The 20,844-nt window shown below is 40.8% G+C and overlaps 1 protein-coding gene across 2 annotated transcripts in view; it reads left to right on the top strand.

Annotated features, from left to right (window-relative positions):
- Positions 1–20,844, top strand: part of ALMS1 (ALMS1 centrosome and basal body associated protein) — a 95,674-nt gene that overhangs the window by 25,230 nt on the left and 49,600 nt on the right. For both annotated transcript variants that reach the window (XM_029913435.1, XM_029913434.1), the window contains exons 6-8: positions 1,056–1,186; positions 17,361–19,122; positions 20,538–20,663. In XM_029913435.1, the coding sequence (XP_029769295.1) occupies positions 1,056–1,186; positions 17,361–19,122; positions 20,538–20,663 (2,019 nt within the window). The remainder of the gene's footprint in view (positions 1–1,055; positions 1,187–17,360; positions 19,123–20,537; positions 20,664–20,844) is intronic.

The raw sequence follows: 20,844 nt of genomic DNA, 5'->3' as shown, positions 1-20,844 counted from the left end.
AAAATAGTCATGCATTTGCTATTGAGGTTACTTTTCATGTAGTTTAAAGTTAAAGGAGACTTTCCTCTCTTTCTGGAAATTGAGGTAATTAATCGTGAATACATAAGTGTCAAAATAACTCATAGACAGCACCAAATTGTTGATACTAGACCATTGGGCTTAATCAATGTAACTTGTGATTTGAACTCTTAACATGGTTGTTGATTCTGTATAGCTTTTAAGGAAGCTATCTCATATGCCTGTTTTCTGTTTGTGCAGATAGATATTCTTGGTATCCTAGGTTAAGACATTTGGGAGGAAAATGTTACTTGATTCAGGATCTAGAGATGGCTGTGATATGAGGCTTAGGCAGTGGGTGCATGTGAAAGTGTATGGGAAAAGGGTGATGTCCCTTAAAGGGATAGATAGGAGCCTGCAGCCTGGGGATAAATAACAAGACCCTGCCTTGGCCTACAGGCTGAGTTATATAAACAGAGCTAGAGGGAAAGAGGGGAGAAGGGTGAAGAAGCCAGGCAGGCTGCACTGGGTGGCAGTTGCTCCCTGAGGTGCCTGGAGACAAACTTGGCCTGATTCTGAGACTTGGGTGTGTACTGTGAGTTTGGGAGCCCTGAACCTGGGCTTGATGAATTTATTGTTGTGGTGGTTCCTGGACTGAGAACTGTTTGATGTAATGATACCTGGGCTGAAGCCTTATTAAAATGTAGTTAATGTGTGTTGGCTTCTCCTTGCCCTGGGTTGTTAAAGTGGAAGCTATTGCTGCTCCACTTGGGAAAATTACAGGTAGGGCCCACTTGCAGCACCACATTAAGTTGCAAGGGAGTGCTCAGAGAGTACCTGCACCTTTACAGTGCATCATTCAGGTAAGTTTTCACTTACTGTCATTAGAAGATGTCATAATAGTCCATTTAAATTTAGTCCTATTCCTAGTCATTGTATGGTATTTCTGATACTAATGTACGTTCCCACCCAATCCTGATAATTAGTGTATAGCACACTTCTGTCTGTAAATTAAAATGGCAGCATAAAGGGATTGGCTCTCTGTTTTATGTTCACAGCATGGGTGAAGCTGAAGCTGACTAGCCAGCCTCAGGGTTCTGTGCCAGATCTGAATGAAGAGGACAGGCAGAGAATAGACGAGATCAAGACGGAGCTGCTTCTGAGCGCCAGGAAATCTGTGTTAGCCAAGGTATAAAGGAGATAAGAAATCTAATCTAGGGGAAATTTTGGAAGGGGACAAATGCTACAGATTTTTTATTTTGGTGTGGTGATTGTCTTATATCCACTGACTCAGTGTATTTTACAGTGATATCTCACCACTAGTGATGATTTACCATATAAGTGGTGGTGACATTTAATAAAATGTAATTCTCCATGTAGCTTGAAATGTACAGGAAATACTGTGATAAATTTGATGATAACTTGCCATTTACTGAACTGTCACTGCTGTATATTCTGTTCAGAAAATTTCTGATTCATATATTTCAGTATACTGCATCCTGACTGGAATTTATGAGTAAGCTTGACAGAATATATTGTCTCCAATCTGCCCTTGAATTTCTATTTGTTTTCAGCGTTTGTCTGAACTAGTGTTAGCCATTCCGTGAGGAACTTGGAACTATGAGTGGCTGCCTCCGTGTCCGAGATCTTGATGGATCATTTAACGGAAAGTTTGCAAGCAAAAAGGGCAGAATGGGTGAAAGTATGGAGATGTTTGTCAGAAAAGCTAACAAATGGGTTGGTAAGGGTTGCTTGTTGGCAGAATGGAGGAGGCCGAGTTGATATGGGAATGGACAATTAAATGACAAGTAGGGAGGGACAGAATTGGAGACAGCCTTTGAGGTGACCACAAGAAACTTTAATTTGAATCTGTGCTGATGACTTGTCCCTCACCTGCTGTCTTCCCCAAAAAAGCTCACATCTTTCAATAGGCCATAAAGGGGCATAGCTACAGTTACCTTATTCTGCTTTCTGATAAATGTTCCTGGGCCTGAGATCTCCAGTGGAAAAGGGAGCCGTGGTGCGGGGGGAGGGGAATCACACAGCTGATATAAAAATAATTGATTGTGTCTTAAACTAAAGAATGTCTTGGGTAATATTATCTGTGTGTGTTTTATGGTTCATTAACTGTTAACAGTGGGGATGATGCAGGGAACATTAACCTGGAAAAGCTTGTTTTTCTGGTAACTCTCGAAGTTTTTCTGATTTTGATATAAACTTTGTATGAAGAAACGGAAGAAATAAAATTCCAGACTTTCTCATAAATATAGAGGAAAGAGTCCTCTGTGCCTCAAACTAAAGGCCAAGAGGGGAATCATGCAGATGTACAAAATAATTAGAGGTGACAAATGGATGGATGATAAAAGTTCTGTTTACTACCATACGTAAGTCCAAAACTAGAAGTATTAGGTTGATTTCTTCAAGGCACTGAATCAGCAAAGTACTTAAGTAAGAAAGTGCTTTGCTAAAATGTGGCCTAAAACACTGGCATAGAATAACAGTGTAGTGTGGTTTACATTTTTTTTTTTTTTTTTATCACAATTCTCTCTGAAAATTTTTATCTGGTATTTCAAGTAACACCTAAGACTACTGTAACTGACAGATCCAAAACACCAAATATTTCTGTACTTTTTACTTTATGCATTTGGCTGCACTCTGTACAATCGGTTTCAGTGCTTTCACTTATATTCAATTAGTTTGTTTCCTCTACTGTTTATGTGGATCCTTCATACAGCAACAGATGAGAGAGAAATAGTTTGTTTAAAAAAAAAAAAAAAGAGGACAGCGTGATTGTAAACCACAAAAATTGTCATGGAGAGTCAGGCAGGTGTCATGCCTACAACTTTCAGCTTACTTTGTGAAATTTACGCGATTTCATATTAACAGTGTTCTCACTGGATATATGCATGCCTCCATAAGGTCATGAGTAACCTATTGTGGGAGGGAATGTGCAATGAATTTCCCTCTTATATTTTCTTCAAACTCATCTTGCCAAGATGTAAATCTGACTGGGCAAGGGGGCTCACAAGCAATTTACAAGTAGTTTTTAAGTGTGAAAATGTTGGTGAAAATAGCAGATTTCGGCGGGAGGGGAGGAGGGTTATATTTTTTTTTGCTTTTTGCAATTCTAGAGCAGTGATGTTTCCTCACTGGATTCAACAATGCTGCAGTTTGTGTGTGTGTGTGTATGTGTTTTTGTTTTTGCACAGCTGTACATTTGCTCTATACATCTAATGACAGTACTGGAAGTAGGCACCTCTTCCCTGCACTCTGAACCTCTGCTACTTTGTCAGAAATACTGTTGCTCTTTTTTACACTGAGAAATTCATACAGGTTGGTTTTGAAACAGAGAAACCAGTCTAGAGAGAAGGTTATGAAAGAGAAGTAGAAACAGGTTCTTTAAAAGGATAATGGTTATTATAGGAAAAACTGAAGGTTTGCAGAAAGGGTATATGGAACCTAGAAAGCATAAAATATCTAGAGATAGCAGAACAGGCACATTCTTCTATTCTTCTAGATTTACTTTCATTATATTAATATTCCCATTGCAAAGCTCTGTAAGTGGATGTTTACAATTCAGCAATCAATATTCACTATCGCTAAAACTGTCTAAAATGTCTCTTGCTAGGTCAGATTGTGCTTTAAAAGCAAGGCCCTGAGTTGAGGATGGTACAGAGCTTCCCTGTGCTAGGGAGAGCTCAGAGAGTCATAAAGCAGCCTGGAGCTCCCCAGCATGCAGGGAGAGTGTACATACTTGTACCATCCTTTAAGAGTATTATGTGCATTCAACTGCGACCAAGGCGGGGAGAGACCCTAGAAGGGAGACCATGGCCTTGCATCCTCCCAAACACTTTGCTGTGGCTTGTGCCCCAAGCGATGGTAATAGGAAACAGTCTCTGTGCTTAGGAAAAGGCAGGCACTGCAATTGTTGCTGGCTCCTGTGACGATTCCTGGGGGTACCCAGGGTTTTGAGGCATCTTGTTACCACTTGCCTTTAGAGTGAGGAAGCCTTACCCATGCCTTCTGGGGTCAGCTCCCCAACTCCATGGGCAACACGAGCACTCCCGCCTAGGTCTACAAAGGCCCCACTGCTTCTCTACAGATTAGCCCACTTCAAACCCCCGAGTCTTCCAAGCATCTCCCTCAAGTGTCCAGCCCCTGTTCCACTGGACACTCTCAGTATTCACAGATTGGCTGCTTCCAAAGAAACAGTACACCCCTGCTTACCAGGTACACCTCAGATCACTGCTCTGCTTAACACACACCACTTATACTTTATTTCTCAGTAAACATATATAAGCTTATGTAACAAATCAGAGATTCAAGTATTATCAAGAAGTAGTATTGGAAACAAATGGCTACATATGAAATAAAATTATAACATGCATTCTAGAACCTAGATTTAATTAACAAGATACTTTCATGTCTAAAGTATTGCTCACCAGTGCTTTACAGCTAGGCTGGCTGTGACCCTTCTTTCATGAGATGAAATATGCTGTCAGCTTGCCTCCTCGGTGAAGGATCCTGTGTTTCTTTGCATTCCCTGACATACCAGCTTAATCCTTTGGGTGTCCTGTTTATGACTAAAATCATTTCCCCCCTCACCCCCTGATTTTTTTTTTTTATTTCCTGTAGATTTTCTGTTGTAGATTTCACAATCTTTTGACTGGTATCTGGCTCAGTATGCAAATAGGCATCCTTTTTTTGAGGCATACAATATATAATACTCTCGTGTCTAGACAGAGAGAGAAGCGTCTGTTACCTCCTGTCGGAAAAGAACATGTAATGCCAAGTGGTGACATGCCTCAGACAGGTTCTGTTCAGGCATCTGTTCAGGTAGATGCTTGTCTCTGTGTGGTCGTTGTGTGTTGCACAAGATATGTCTGTTTGCATACGGAGTCATCAGCTAACCAAGCCTGCACAAGAGATGATGAAATCTACAGGAAGGAATACGCTGCAGGAGTGTGTCCAGTTTATGAATGAAGATCAGAGACTGTTTTGATATATCTGGGGTTTCAAAGAGATGCCTAGTATTCTTTACCTACATGACAAGCTGGAAGCATGTTCTGTCTCATGAAAAAAGGATCATAGCCAGGCCAGGCTGAAAAATGTTGGAAGGACTTTAGAGTGAAGTTTGCTTAATACGACATAAAAGTGTCTAGTTAAACAAGTATAGGTTATAGAATGCATGTTATGATTTTTTTTTTAATATGTAACCATTTGTTTTCAATATTTTTATTTGCTATCATTTGAATCTCTTCTCTTTGTTAAATAAACTTTTGCTTGTTTTCACTATAAACATATCTAAGTGCTGTGTGTAAAATGGAGCAGTGATCTGACATGAAGCTGGTAAGCTGGAGTGTACTGCTTCTTTGGAAGCAGTGAATCTGAATACTGTGAATGTCCAGTGGAGCAGGGTCTGGATGCTCCAGGGAGATGCTCGGGGATTAGAGTGTGCCTATCGCTAACCTGCAGAGGGATATTGGAGCCTGCATATATTGAGAGTGGAGTATATGTGTTGCCCGTGGCTGATGGAGTTAGGGAGCTGATCTCCAGTAGGCACAAACAAGGCTTCCTCACGCTGAGGGCAGGTGGTAGCAAGGTGCCTCACAATCCTGGATACCCTGGGAAATGTCACAACAATGGATTCCACTTTCAACAGATTCTGGCAAATTTGGCCCCATCCTACGCAGTGACCTAGGTAAGGGACTTTGGCTGTTCCTATGTTACATTTTGACTGTAAGATTTGCATCTTTGACCTTCTTCAGGACAATCCCAAGTGGTTTTTATGATCTGTCCAGAAGATGGCGATGTCATCTATGTAGGGTAAAGCAAAATCCTGGACCTAGCTAACATCTGGTTAACAAGCCTCTGAAATGTAGCTCCTGCGTTAATTAACCCAAAGGGCAACACTTGGGACTCTTTAAGTTCAGAATCAGTCATGGAGGCGGTTTTTTTTCTTTTTTTTTCTGCTCTTCATGGTCTAAGGGAATATTACAGTACCCTTTTGTTAAATCCATGGTGTTCAGGAACTTTGCCCTGCTAGAGTGTCTAGCATGTCATTGATTCTGGGCCTAGAGTATGCATCAGGAACAGTGATAGCATGAAGCTTTCTATAGCCAACAAAAATCTTAGACCCATTTATTTTTGGGAACCATAACAACTGGAGATGTCCAGGGATTGTTTGACTCTGCCATTATTCCCGTTTCCAGCATGCTTGCTATCTCCTTACTTACCTGCTCCTGCATTTTACCAATCATCCGGTATGCTCCGCTGACCGCAGGCTGTGCTCCTACAGTGTTAATCTTATGGAACCATTTTGTGAGTCAGGCCTGGCCTGCTGGAAAATACCTGCTGGTGACTTTGCTGCACAGCCTTAATCTCTTGATTTTTTTCAGTCCAGGTTAACCCTTTATATAGATCAGTGCTCTCTAGTGCGGTGTCACTATGGCTTTCGGTCACCAAATCAATAAGAGGAGCTGTCGTAAAGTCCTCCTCTACACTGCATATCCTGTTTACAATGGCTTCATGTTTGTGATACACATTTAACTGGTTTATATGCACAGTTTGAGGTGCAACCCTGCTTTGGGCCCTTTGTACGTTTTAAGTAACATCTTTAACCCTTTATACCACCTCAAGTTCTGCAATGTGTACTTTATTACAAGGAGTAACACCAGTACCAAATCCCCCACATGAAATGATTGATCACAGGTATTGCGATCGTAGAATTCTTTCTGAGCTGCTTGTCTTTTTGTGAGGTTTTGCTGCACTATCCCCTTCATGGATTTTAAATCTTCCCATAACCATTGCACATACTGAGCCACCAGTTCCCCTTCTGTTTCCGTGCTACCTTCCTAGGAGTCTCTAATGAGACCCAGGGCACCTCTGACATTTCTCCCACACTGGAGGTCAAATGGGGTGTGTGACAGGTTCGGTCACAGAGACCTCCTTGGGACTGTCACCTGATGTGCTGAAATTACCTCTGAGCCCGTTTTCCCTGCCAGCTTGGAACTCCAGAACCCTGCCTTGTTGAGCCAGGCATACTAGCCTGCTGCAACATGGACCCAGGGTCTGAACCAGGCCCCCAAAGCTGCAGATTTAACTGAAAACAGCTTAGCAAGTACTCCTGTCTCCAGCACCCAGACACCCAGCTCCCAATGGGATCCAAACACCAAATGAATCCGTTTTACTCTGTATAAAGCTTATATGGGGTAAACTCATAAATTGTCCGCCCTCTATAACACTGATAGAGAGAGATGCCCAACTGTTTGCTCCCCCAGGTATTAATCACTTTCTCTGGGTTAATTAATAAACAAAAGTGACTTTATTAAGTATAAAAATTAGGATTTAAGTGGTTCCAAGTAATAACAGACAGAACAAAGTAAAGTTACCAAACAAAATAAAACAAAACACGCAAATCTAAGCCTAATGCATTAAGAAACTGAATACAGGTAAATCTCACCCTCAGAGATGTTCCAATAAGCTTCTTTCACAGACTAGACTTCTTCCTAGTTTGAGCCCAATCCTTTCCCCTGGTACAGACCTTGTTAGTTCCAGCAGGCATCTTAGGTGAAAAGCAGGGGATTCCACATGACTGGGACCCCTTTGTTCTGTTCCACCCCCTTTTATAGCTTTGGCACAAGGCGGGAATCCTTTGTCTCTCTCTGGGTTCTCACCCCTCCTTCTAAATGGAAAAAACACCAGGTTAAAGATGGATTACAGTGTCGTGTGACATGTTCACATGTCCTGTGAGACCCCAGCCTTCATTCTTCCAGTGCTGGCCTGCACGTACCCAGGAAGTTTTGCAAGTAAACAGAGTCATTCACAACCAGTTGTCCTAGTTGATGGGAGCCATCAAGATTCCAAGCCACCATTAATGGCCCACACTTTGCATAATTACAATGGGACTTCAGAGTAATACTTCATATTTCTAGTTTTAGATACAAGAATGATACATACATACAAATAGGATGAACACACTCAGTAGATTATAAGAGACCTTTTGCATGAAGAATGTTCCAATTACATTATATTCACACTCATTAGCATATTTTTATAAAGCATTATGGAGTGCATTGTCACAGGGTGAATGCTGTGGATTCTTGGGGTACCTTCTGGTAAGCAAACAGGGTAACATTGTATCCCAGTCACTTGCCCTTTTGTTTACATACATTCTCAGCATAAATTTTAGGGTCCTGTTGAACCTCTCAACTAAACAATTTGTTTCTGGGCGATATGGGGCAGATGCCAGCTGTTTTACCCCTCCATAATTCACCAAATAGCTGGGACATGAAATGTAATGCCTGATCTGATAAGATCTGTTTTGGGAAACCCACCCTGCTGAATATGAAGAACAGAGCTTCAGCAGCTGTTCATAGATTCTAAAGCCAGAAAGGACCATTATGATCATCTAGTCTGACCTGTATAATGCAGGCAATAGACCTTCACCAAAATAATTCCTAGAACATATCTTTTCGAAAAACATCTAATCCTGATTTTAAAATTGTCAGTGACGGAGAATCCACCATGACCCTTGGTAAATTGTTCCAGTGATTAATTATTCTTGCTGTTTCAGCTTCCATATTAGACAGAGTAACTGCTTCTGGATACCTGGTGGCAAAATCAACCACCACTGATATCAATCTTTTTCCATTATGGGTTGGCTTGGGTTTGGGCTCTATGATATCCATAGTGACTCTGAGAAATGCTGCTTTGATCACTGGTAAAGGATGCACAGGAGCCTTGCAGAGACCAACAGGCTTTCTCCACTTTGACATAAGTCTTGCAGTATTCCTTATCTCATTTTGAATATTGGGCAAATAGAAATTTTTCTTTTGCCTTTCATATGTCCTCTCCATTCCCAAGTGACCTGCGAACGGGTAGTCGTGAGCTAGTAGCATTGACTTCACATGATGCTTTGAAGGCATGATCAGTTGTCCTGGAGAGCCCTACAAACTGCTGGTCTTTGCCCACTGCGACCTCCCTATAAATCCTCCCCTCTTCTATAAAGAACCTCACCTTGTTCTCTTTTTCTGAGGCATTACTGAGCATGGCCTCCCTTATGCTCTCCATGGAGGTGTCTGCACTTTGTTCTGCAGCAAACTCCATGTGGTTTTTTCTTGCACAGAGAGATGTTTTAGGCAAGGGGGAGAGTGACTCCTGCCTCCCCTCCCCTGGAGAGACATAGATACTTTCTGCTAATAAAGGTGTGGAAGACTCCTCTCCCCTCTCAGTTACCTATTCTTCCTTAGGCTTACCTTTGGAAACTTAGGGACATATTCGTCTTGCTATGAGTCACAATATTAACAGCTTTGGGTAGTGATAATAAGTCATTTCCCACCAATAAATCAGCTGGTAAAATTTTAAGAACCCCCATAGTCAAAGTACCTTGTAAGCCTTCCCACTCTAATTCAATGCAAGCTAAAGGCACCGTGGTTCTAAATTGCCCTAAGGCAAGGAGTTTTACCTCCTCCCTTGGGGGCATATCATCCTCCTTAATCACATCCCTCCTGACTAGAGCCATCTGGCCACCAGTGTCTCCACCCTGGCACACTTTACTGTTTGCTTTGTCCTCTTTAATGAATTCATTGTCTACCACCAGGAGGTCAGATCAGATAAAATTAACTAGAACCTCCTCTGAGACCACTGACGTCTCTGACTCGAGGGTAGCCTCATTAACTTGCATGGACTGGGCATTGTCTTTAGACTCCCAAACCTTGGGGCATTGTTTCTTCTTGTGTTCAAGGGACCCACATAAGAAGCACTTTCTTGGGCCAGCATCTTGGGCTGGGGTCCAATAATTAGGGCTACCAGGAGGGAACCCGTGGTGGGGTGATGTGTGTTTAGTGCCCTCTCCTCCCTCCTTTTCACCTTGAACAAACTAGGGACCCCCTTTTATGCCAGGCTTTTGGCCTTCCCTTTGGGACCTGTGCTCTGTGAATGGTCTTGTATGCAAAAGTCGGCTGCTCTGGCTACCTCTTCCACAGTTGGGGATTTTTCCCATTCTGCTGCCCTCATCTCATCAGAGCAGATTTCAAATAACTGTTCCTGAGCAAATAGATCTACCAATTTGTGATTAGTTTGTCCCTTTTTATACATTTTCTCAAATAATCACCCATTTATGAAACACATTCCCTGTGACTTAATTTATCAAATGGTTGATGTTTGTAAACTTTAGGAGATATGCCTCTGCAGTAATTTGAAAACTTTTTAAACACAAGGCCCTTAAACAGATTGTACAGCATAATTTCATTTACATCATTATATCATTAACCACTTTTAAGGCTTTACCAGTCAGTTTGGGAAGTAAGATGGTCATTCTGTGAGGTCATCAGGGATTTTGTGTATCCTGTGTATCCTTTTGAAGGCAGTTCAATAGTCTTCAATGCTATCCGTCTCCCTGTTGTTCAGGCACAGTCTCTCCCAGCTGAGTGGTCCCTCGGGAGGAGTAACTGTGGGCTGAGGGTTCTGTCCTTGTATTTCCAGCTTTTTAAACTTGTGCTGCCTTTCCATCTCCCTTTATTGGGCAGCTGCTACCTGCCTTAGATTATCTGCTACCCGCTGTTGCTTCTCGGCTTTTCTCGGGCACTGTGCTTCCCGTCTTCCAGTTCTAGTAGTCTCTGACAGGCCTCCTCTGGTGCTACTTTCTCTGCTAGTATCTCCCTTTCCTGTGCTCTCTCTCCTTTGCTTCCTGCTCTCTATCCCTCTCTGCTATTTCCAGTTTTTGGAGCTCTGTTCTGGCCAACTCTAACTTTGAGGCTTCCGCCCAATTGGGAACTGTGCTAGGCTAGTTTCCTGAGCCTGCACCCTGCTCAGGATCAGACACTTTCAATGGATTAAACAGTTCTACCTGATGCTTATCATATTCCATGAGTAAAGCTCTCATCCCCTGTCCTGTTTTTCCTGTAGTTTCCAAGCCATGGTCTGCAAAGAGTTTTTCCATCTGCAAACTGGTATGTTTAGCATATGTCTCTGGCTTACTCATCATGTCCTTTCCTTTGTTCTATTTCCCTTACCCAAAATAAACAAATGGAAAATAACAATCTATAACCTTTTTCTTTACCTGTTTCCAACCTTCTCAGTATTTATATAATCTGACATATGTGCCTGGAGTGTGACCTTTAGCTAAACAGCAAACAGGGTGTAGATCCTGCGACTCCCTCACTGTGATGCTTCCCAGAGGTAGCCAGAATTGAGGCACCTCACTACCACCTGCCCTTAGCATGATGAAGCCATGTCTCTGCCTGCTGGGGGTCAGCACCTCAGCCCCATCGGCCACAGGCAACACAAACACTCCCCTCTAGATGTACGCAGGCCCTGCTGTCTCTCTACAGGTTAGCAATAGGCATGCCCCAATCTCCAAGCGTCTCCCTGGAGATTCCAGCATCTGTTCCATGGGACACTCACAGTATTCACAGATCCTCTACTTCCAAAGAAACAGTACACCTCAAAAACAATGAGGAGTCCGGTGGCACCTTAAAGACTAACAGATTTAGTTCGGCATAAGCTTTCATGGGTAAAAAACCCATTTCTTCTGATGCATGGTGGGTTTTTTACCCATGAAAGCTTATGCCGGACTAAATCTGTTAGTCTTTAAGGTGCCACCGGACTCCTCGTTGTTTTTGTGGATATAGACTAACACGGCTATCCCTCTGATACGGTACACCTCAGCTCATCACTTCCACCACAGATCACCCCTCCCCTTAAAACACCGCACTTTTATGTTTATAGAGAAACCAAGTATGAAGTTTATTTAACAAAGCACAGAGATTGAAGGATTAGTAAGTAGAAGTAATGGAAACAAATGATTACATATAAAATAAAATCATAACATGCATTCTAGAACCTAGCCTTAATTAACTAGATATTCTCATGTCTAATAAAATATTGCTCACGAGCGCTTTACAGCCAGGCTGGCTGTGGTGACCCCCTTTCATGAGATGCAACACGCTGTCAGCATGCCTCCGCAGTGAAGGGTCCTGAGTGTTTCTTTGCATCCTGATATATCAGGCTAATCCTTTGAGCTTAGTCATAAACAGGACACTCCTGCTGGTTCCCATCACCCCCATAGATGTTCTCTTGTAGATTTTTTTTTTACTGTTATCTGGCTCAGTATGCAAATAAGCATCCCCTGTGAGGTATGCAATACACAATACTCTTGTGGCCAGACAGACAAAGGTGTCTGTTACCTGGGACATGTTCCTTTCAGAGAGGAGGTATGTCACCTCCTAGGGACCTGCCTTAACTCCTGGACTTTAAGAACATACTTTTTAGTATACATACGTAATTCCTTAAATATTATCCATGCATACATTTCACAATGATTATGATGACCAGTGGGCTCTTGGCTCTCACTAGATACCTCACACGCCACCCTTTGGTGAACTATTACACATATATCTGACCCAGGGGATCTCTCTGAAACCCTGTGCAACCCCTGTGTCCTCTGCCAGCTGGCACTGTGGCGTTCCTGGGTCACACTAGCCTTGTGCACCCACAATCCGGTTTATAGTGTGAGAGATTATTTTATAATTTAAAAAAATCAATGTAGCAGTTTTAGATTTACAGTAAAAGAGTTTCTGAAACAGTTTTCAAAATTTGTCACCATTAAAAAGGTTTGAAAGACACTTATGAAAGTGTGATTTAAGGTCCTGATTCTGTAAAGCACTTAAGCATGTTCTTAAGTGTCGTTGTCTTCTGTGGGACTTAAGCATGTACTTAGGCCCAGATTCAGCAAAGGGCTTATATCTCCTTTGTTTTTCGAAATACACAATCGTCGAGATTTAGCTTTGAAAAGTGGCTGTTTCCTTTACAAAGATAGTTTGGAACACATTAAATTTTATATGGATTTTTATGGCGTTTGTTTGTGTATGCTATAGGAATATGCATTTTGTTTAGGACCCAATCCTGCTGTCCTTACTTGGGCAAAAGCTCCCTTTGGGCATTTAAAACAAGCAAATTCCAGGGCATTTAGAGAAGGTGGAAATTCTGGGTTGTGGAATAAATTGAAATTTTGCTCTCCATAAACTCAACCCTCTGAGGTTAGGTTTGGTATGGTATGTAAGTTTACTCACTGCTCAGATTTTTGGATACTTAGGCACAGTGGGGAAGAGTTTATGCACTTCTGCTTTTAACTATTTTTTTGCCTTTACTAGTTTAAGTTGGGCAGTCATGGTGCTTTAATGTATTTTTAAATGAATATCGTTAACATAATATTAAAAAACCCCTTTATTTGTTACTACCAGCACTTCAAATTACTCAAATGGAAAATTTTAAAAATCTGATCTGTATTTGAGCTTGTTTGTTGTAGTACTGTGTTAATCACCATAGTATCTGAGTGCCTGTTTTTCCACATTACTTTTTTGCATTTTGCTTAATTTGGGCGATGAAACTATACTGCCGGTCAGTGTATTTCTGGTTCTCATGCTCTCGTGCTCTAGCATATGTTTGGCTTCACAGTACTGCAAGATGTTCTCTAAATTGGCGATAAAAAACCTTTGTTAATTTAAAATACTTCTATGAAAAGATTTAATAAAACTATTTGTATTTATATTCGATTATACATTTTGTAAATGAAGAGAGCCGGATAAATTTTGGGCTGAATTGGTTCACATTATCTTTTATTTATTCATTGGAAAAGCATGCATGCACTCTAACATATTCTTATATTTTGTCTTTGATTAGTCAGTTAAAAATAACAGCAAAAACGTACTGTGGTTAACTTGATTAATTTTTCTGATAGGTAAGATGATTTGCTGTGTAGGAAAAACCTGTCCAGACATGCCGCCTTATAATTGCATTTTTATGAAGGGCAGTAAGAGGAAATTTAAAATGGTTCATATGGATTTTTGGTGCCTGGAGCTGTAGCAGAACCCTGGCATTCCTGTTCAAGGGGGGAGTTGGGAGTCTAAGACCTTCTCTCTTCTAGAAAAGTGCACCAGTTTAACTAAACAGATTTTTAAATTTCTCTGGTTAAACTGGTATAAACCCTTTTAATATGACACACTTAAATCGATGTATTCCTTGCTTAAGTTGGTTTAGTCTTGGTAAGTTACTGACTGAAGCTAAATTAATGTAGGTAAAGGTTAAACTGATTTAAATGCATCTGTTAGGGCTTTTTATCAGTTTAACTTGGCTGACTTTTAAATCAACTTTAGTTAATTGCTTGTACTTTTCTAGCATAGATAACGCCTCAAAAGCATGGTTTGGAAGAATGAACCTAATGCTTATCTTGAAGGTTTACTTCATCAAATGATCAAAGTATTTCATTTCCAATGACATTTTGGACGTCAAACAAATTGTCCAGGATTATCTATTTAATTCATGGTTTACACAAGACCATTTCCAGTTCTACTGTGGGTGACTTTATTTGCTCATTCCTTTACTCTAGCTGTTGGAGGAGTACTTGTTTAGACATCCACATGGCCTTCTACTAATGAAATGTAAGATTACATTTTCCCCAGTTGTACAGATCAGAAGATAAATTAACAAACTACATAGATTTTCTAGGACAAACCAGGACTATCTAAACTTTGTCCAGGTCAATATAATTTGTTTCACGTTAGCTCTTCATGGCATCAGTGGAAAGTCCGTCAATTTTGAATGAATCTAAATTAAAGGAATGCAAATACTGGTATCTTAAAAATAATACACTTTTGTCCTTGTCAATTAAATTATCTATTTCTAAAGAAATTGGACAGGGATTAAGGTTTTATGGTGCAAATATGGGCTCTAATGAGATTGATGTAAAATTTGCTGATCAAAAATGTTTCTTGTCTATTTCCAGTATGTGGTGATAATGGCACTGCTTCTGACGCTAATTTGTAACCAAAGATGATGGGATGAAGTGATGTAAGAGAGAGCGGTTTTCTAGCATGTTGTGTGGAGTGTGATTGATGCATCTCAGTGCTGTCTGCAATGGGGTTAAACAGTGTGGCCTCTCTTTAGTTAGCATACCCCTTTGACACGGAATTTTAGACTGCTAATAGAGAATTTTCTGCATGCATCTGGGAGTCTGGTGTTTGTTTACTTACCTATCGACTTGTTTGCAGTGTGATCTGCTCTATAGAGGTGTATTTTATTTCTAGTTTTTCTTTTAAAGATGCCACCTGTTATATCTATCAGGTAAGCTGCTGCAGAGAAAAACTGTTTGTGTTTGGTGTTCCTTTCTTAATAAGGATATTCTTGGGAACCTAGCTTTTATTCTCTTCTATTAAACAAAACAAATCAATAAACCTGCAAGAGATGCATTTAAAATCAAAAAGCCTTTTTTTGAGTGGTTATTATCCTTGGTAAGTCTGCACATACGTTCACTACAATATAGGTGTAAATGTAACACCTTAAAATGTCCGTTATTTATCATGAAAGCTTGAAAGAGAGCAGAGAGCCTGGTATGTTCAAACCTTATATCGGCATACTTGTATGTGCATTATTTAGTTCTGCATTACAGTAAACAAATTTGGCACAGTAACCAGAGCTGGCTAAAGTACCTTTCAGATCTGTGTCAGCATATAGTGTACTTGTTGGTATGGAACTGTCCGCAAAAGACTGTGCAGAGACACCAAGCTTCAGTTTGTTGTTTAGAAACTAAAGAGCTGAATATAGAGGAAGATATAGTCTGTACCCAAAGGAGTTTATAATTGAAGGGCAAACTCCAGCCATTTAAATTGATGGGAGTTTTGCCATTTACTTCAGCTGCCCATGTTCGCAAGATAGCATGCCAATAGATGAAAGACAAGAGATCCGACAAACTGAACATCATGTGACCAGGAGAAGGAATCATCAGAAAGTAGGGCAACACTTATTTTCTGATTAATTGATGGGCTATACCATGTTTTATTTAGTTTTTGCTTTATTCACCTGCCAAGGCAAGTCTGTTTTTATTTATCTGTCCTAAATTATTGTGCAGATGCACATTTCATACCAGAGATACCTGTGTTTCAGTGGTGGATTAAGTAATTCCTGTGTATAGTTTCAATGTTAATTTTACATTTGTAAAGTGCTTTGGGATTAAAGGAGTTCTATAAGTGTAGGATCATTATCACAATTAACATAAACTTTTATACATGATTGAAAACATTAAAAAAGCTGGCTGAGATTTTTAGCTGGTGGCTTTACTGGTAATTAACTGGTCTGGTTTTAGAAATCTAAAGATTTCTCCCCTACCCCTCCACCCTTACTTCCAGTACAGTTGCAAGCAGTCTTACCAGTTTTTGTAAAACAAAAGAATGTTCCTATGGAATACAAGCATATTTTAATAGGAAAAAGATGATGTATGTCTGGAGAGTGAAAAGTTATTGCTAATTAATAGTGGCTTTTTAAGCACTGGATATTTTTTTGAATTCTATTTTAATTTTCTTGTCAGTATGACATTGGCTTGCAGAAAGAGCACTATTGCAGATCCAACGCTTAGATTGCTGTTGGAAAGATTTGTTTCCTAGTGGGGGAAAAAAAGAGAACTATTGAATGTGAGAATTAAAATCACCAAACTTTAATTGAAGACTTTTCTCATGTATCAGTTTAAAGAACAGCTTTTTGCTTTGCTTTTATCAGTAATTGAAGCTTTCTTTGATTTGTGTGTGAAGCATACGTGCACTTAGAATCATAGAATATCCGGGTTGGAAGGGACCTCAGGAGGTCATCTACTCCAACCCCCTGCTCAAAGCAGTACCAATCCCCAACTAAATCATCCACTTGGCTTTTTAAACTCTGTTGGAGTGGAACAAGGGAGAATTTTTATGTGCCCAGTTTTATTTCTTAAAGTGACAGCTATGGCATGGCAAAATGTCTGACAGCAGTAGTGTCCCATAGTATCCAGTCAGGTTCTAAGTAGCTAGTGGCCTAACCATATCAATATTTGTTATTTCTTAATGTCTAGAGGCCCCAGTTGGGGATCTGAGTCCTGCTGTGCTAGACACAGTACAAATGAGAAGTAAGAAGACCGTCTCTGTTCCAAACACTTTATAATCTAGATTTATAAGAAGATGGGACAGAATGAATGAAACAAACAGCTGGTGGGGTAGGGAGGTGGGAGAGCACTCCTCTCTATCTCAAGAAAATCTATATATTGTCTATTTTATTACAATAAAACCAAACCCTGAAGAATACTATCAGAAAGGTAAATTACAGTGGTGGTGTTGTATATTGTGGCATTGAAACTGAACTGACTGCTTTTCTGGCATACATGAAGGCCAGTCTTGTTATGTTTACAGTCATATTAGCAGTTGTGTTCCAGAATGTGTGTATTTTCTGTGTGATGGCAAAAATAGGGTTATCATCAACTTTAGTCCTTACTTGAATTGTTAAATTCTTATTGCACAACTTATTTTTTTTCCCAAGAATCTTTGTTTTTTTTGCATTTACAGGATCCACGGGGAAACAGTGCAGAGGCTACATCGAGTCACAGCCATAGTCAGAGGCAGAACACAGGACACTTCAAATCTCCAGTTGGCAAACAGTTGCAAATTGACAGCCAGACACAAGATTTCAAACTTAATGAGTCTCTAGAGTTAAACACAAGACAGGTCACACCAATATATAGAAGTGACCCTGCTGATTCTTCACCACTAGATGATGCACAGTTTAAAGCTTTGAATACCATCCAAAAACATATCCACCAACAACTGCAGACGCTCAGAGCTAATCCCTTTGATGCTAGCATTGAGCTCCGCACACCCTTGTGTAAAGATATGGACAAATGTTCGATGGGATTGGTGGATGCTTCCAGTGCACCAACAGAAGAGGACGTGATTCTTTCATCTCAGAAGAAGCTGTCTACAGAAAAACCTTCTGTAGAAGTTGCCAAGCAGATTACTTCCATCACTTTTGCATCTCGTAAACGTTCCCAGTCTCCTGTAGCTTCCACTGTCCTTAGTGCCAGTCTCAGTGAAGATACTCTTCATGGTATAATGCCTTTTGAAATTGGATCTGTTAGTGCTAAAGAGCAAAGACCTGGCAAGCAACAAGTGGAAAGTCCTAAATCATGTCCTTCATCAAGCCCAACAGCCACTCACTCACTTGATAATGATTTTAAGTTTAGTGCAGATAAAGACAGGTTTCAGCATGTGCCCATTGCTGTTGGCAAACTTGGAACTTCTCAAGAAAGAGACATTTTATCAGGTCAAGGTTCTAAAACCACATACACTGACCAAGGACTTACCCTAGTTGCAGATAGAATTGAGGAAGCTGAATCTTCCACTCACGATACTCTTGGGTTGGGCAGACATAGTGCCAGATTTTCTGGGGTTGATCATGATATGAAATTTGATCAAGAAGTAAATATGTTTTATCAACCTTTTTCCATGAGTCCTCATCAGCAGGGAAAGATGAATCTGTACAGCCAGGTTCCATTTGCAGATAGCTCAGAAGGTCCACTTCATAGCCTACGAACCCTTTTGCTTAAAGACCATGGTACTTTGTTGGAAAAGGAGGATAAACTTTCTTCTGATATGTTCTCTGTCAGCCAGACAAATGTTGAGACCGGACATGCCAATGTGGTACATTGTTCCTCCCCAGATAAAACTTTAACGGCCATGCCTGAATCTCCTTCATCTCCAACCAGGAAAGCACTGTCTTGTGTCCACATAACTCTCTCCCCAAAATGCAATAATTCAGAACTGTTCAGTATATTGGACACTGAAGCTGAAACAAGATCTAATGACAGACTTAAGACTGATGCTCAACAAATGCCTTTAAGCTCTCCCCCCAAAATTTTGTTAGAATCTGCCTCTAAATTAACAACTACTGAATCTATCCCAAAGGATCAAGGTTCTTCATACTTCCCAAAACCAGTATCTTCACAAGATTTAAGATATATGCCTCTGGAAAGTAGCCAGAGGGTACCATTCTCAAGGCAAGCTCACACCAGAGTTTTGGATTCATGTGGACATAATCTGCAGGATAATTTCAAGACCACAGTTTCTGCACAAACTGGAAAGGCAACATCTGATGCCATAACTCAGATAACAACAGAAAGTCCTGAAAAGACAACGTTTTCAGCAGAGATATATGTTAGTACTGAAGATGGTGAAACCAGTACCTTTGGGTCCTCTCACCAGAGGGCATGTGAAATTGCTAACCTAGCTACTTCATCTCTGAACCACATTTCGCCTTCCCACAGGCCAGCTGGTGAGAAAATCAAAGTGTCTTCCATGAATCTACAATCTTTCCTCTTCCACACAACCTGTCAAGTCAAATGTTTTGGTTCTTGTGCACTTAGTGGGAGAAACACAATGTTTTTTTGTGTACTTATTTTTAATATTGCTATTTGAAATGATGCATATTAGAAATCATAAGGGTGCTCACAGACTTATGAGTTGGCAGGTAACTAATCGCATATTACTCTGTGGGCAAAATAATTTATTTACAGAGCTACTGAGAGAGAATGTGGTAGTGATGATGTATACCCCAATAAAATCTGAACTCATGTGGCAGATTAACTCACATTGGTGCAGGCAGTGCAAATTGTACCTCTTTGCACCAGTGATCACTGCTGCACAATACAGGTGTATGTAGACTCATTCAGTTTCTATAATATTTCCTCTGTTCCAAACTCTGGGTCTCTCTCCTCTTTGAGGTGTTGTGTAAAGCGACATCAGTCAATCGTGTGCATATGGGGTGAGAAGAGATCAGATGCCTTCAATATGTGAAGACCTCCAGCTCTGTTTAAATGGGAATATAAAGATATCTTTTCAGCTACTTGAACAATTGTTTATCTTCACTATTAAGAAGCACTAAGTGCTCCAGCCCTTGCCTCCTGCAGCAAACAGAATCTTCCAGTGGAGTTGCACCATAGTTGCATGTTATATTTGTTGACCTAAACACAGGCAGGTGATTTCATTAGCTATTACTCACTGTGAGCAATGTTGGTATGTGAATGAGCTTTTTCAATTTAGTACAGGTCTCGCTAGTCACACATTTTATTAATCTTTAAGGAATGTTATAAATGATTAAGCCATCCTTTCTAGCTATTAGCAGGTCAGCTTTCTAACTAGCAGGTAGATCCCTTTCTGATCATTCTTTTTAATGAGCGTATTCTCTAGGGCAGGGGTTCTCAACCTTTTTCTTTCTGAGGCCCACCCCTACATGCTATAAAAACTCCAGAGCCCACCTGTGCCACAACTACAGTTTTTCTGCATATAAAAGCTCAGGCCAGTGTTAGGGGGTAGCAAGCAGGGCAATTAGCTGGGGTCCCATGCCACACGGAGCCCCACGAAGCTAAGTTGCTCAGGTTTTGGCTTCAGCCCTGGGTAATGGGGCTTGGGGCCCCAGGCTTCAGCACTGTGCAGCATGGCTTTGGCTTTCTGCCCTGGGCTCCAGAGCGTCTAACACTGGCTCTGCTTGAAACCTGCTCACAGCCCCCCAGGGACCCCGGACCCCTAGTTGAGAACCGCTGCTCTAAGGAAATAGTAAACTGCAAATTGAACATAATCTATGCAGCACATCTTCCAGGATCTCTTTGGGTCCTTATCTATGACCTCTGCTTTATTACAGTATTAGGCTTTGCTGATTTCTGTTAATTGCACTGCTCTCCATTCCTGCAGATCAGCCTCTGCTGCTGCCATATAAGCCTTCTGGAAGTTCCGAGATGTACTATGTTCCCCATCCGATGAAAGGGCCCAAAGTATCTCCTGTCAGGTCAGAGACCACTATTGAGAGCTCTCACTCAGGTATTTACATTTCTCAAAACTTTTACAAAACGGAGCCAAATTCTATCCTGCGTTTGAATGCATAGTTCTAAGCTCTTGCTGTAGTCAATAGGGCCAAGTATGCATAATCCAATTGCAAAATGTCCCAATGAGTTTGTCATAACTATGAAGGGAAGGGTAACAGCTCTCTGTGTACAGAGAC

Source organism: Terrapene carolina, unplaced genomic scaffold, assembly GCF_002925995.2.
Source record: "Terrapene carolina triunguis isolate 2854851 unplaced genomic scaffold, T_m_triunguis-2.0 Scaffold633, whole genome shotgun sequence".
Classification (NCBI taxonomy): Eukaryota; Metazoa; Chordata; order Testudines; family Emydidae; genus Terrapene; species Terrapene triunguis.
The sequence above is the reverse complement of the archived record's forward strand: the minus strand, read 5'-3'. Positions and strand labels throughout refer to the sequence as shown.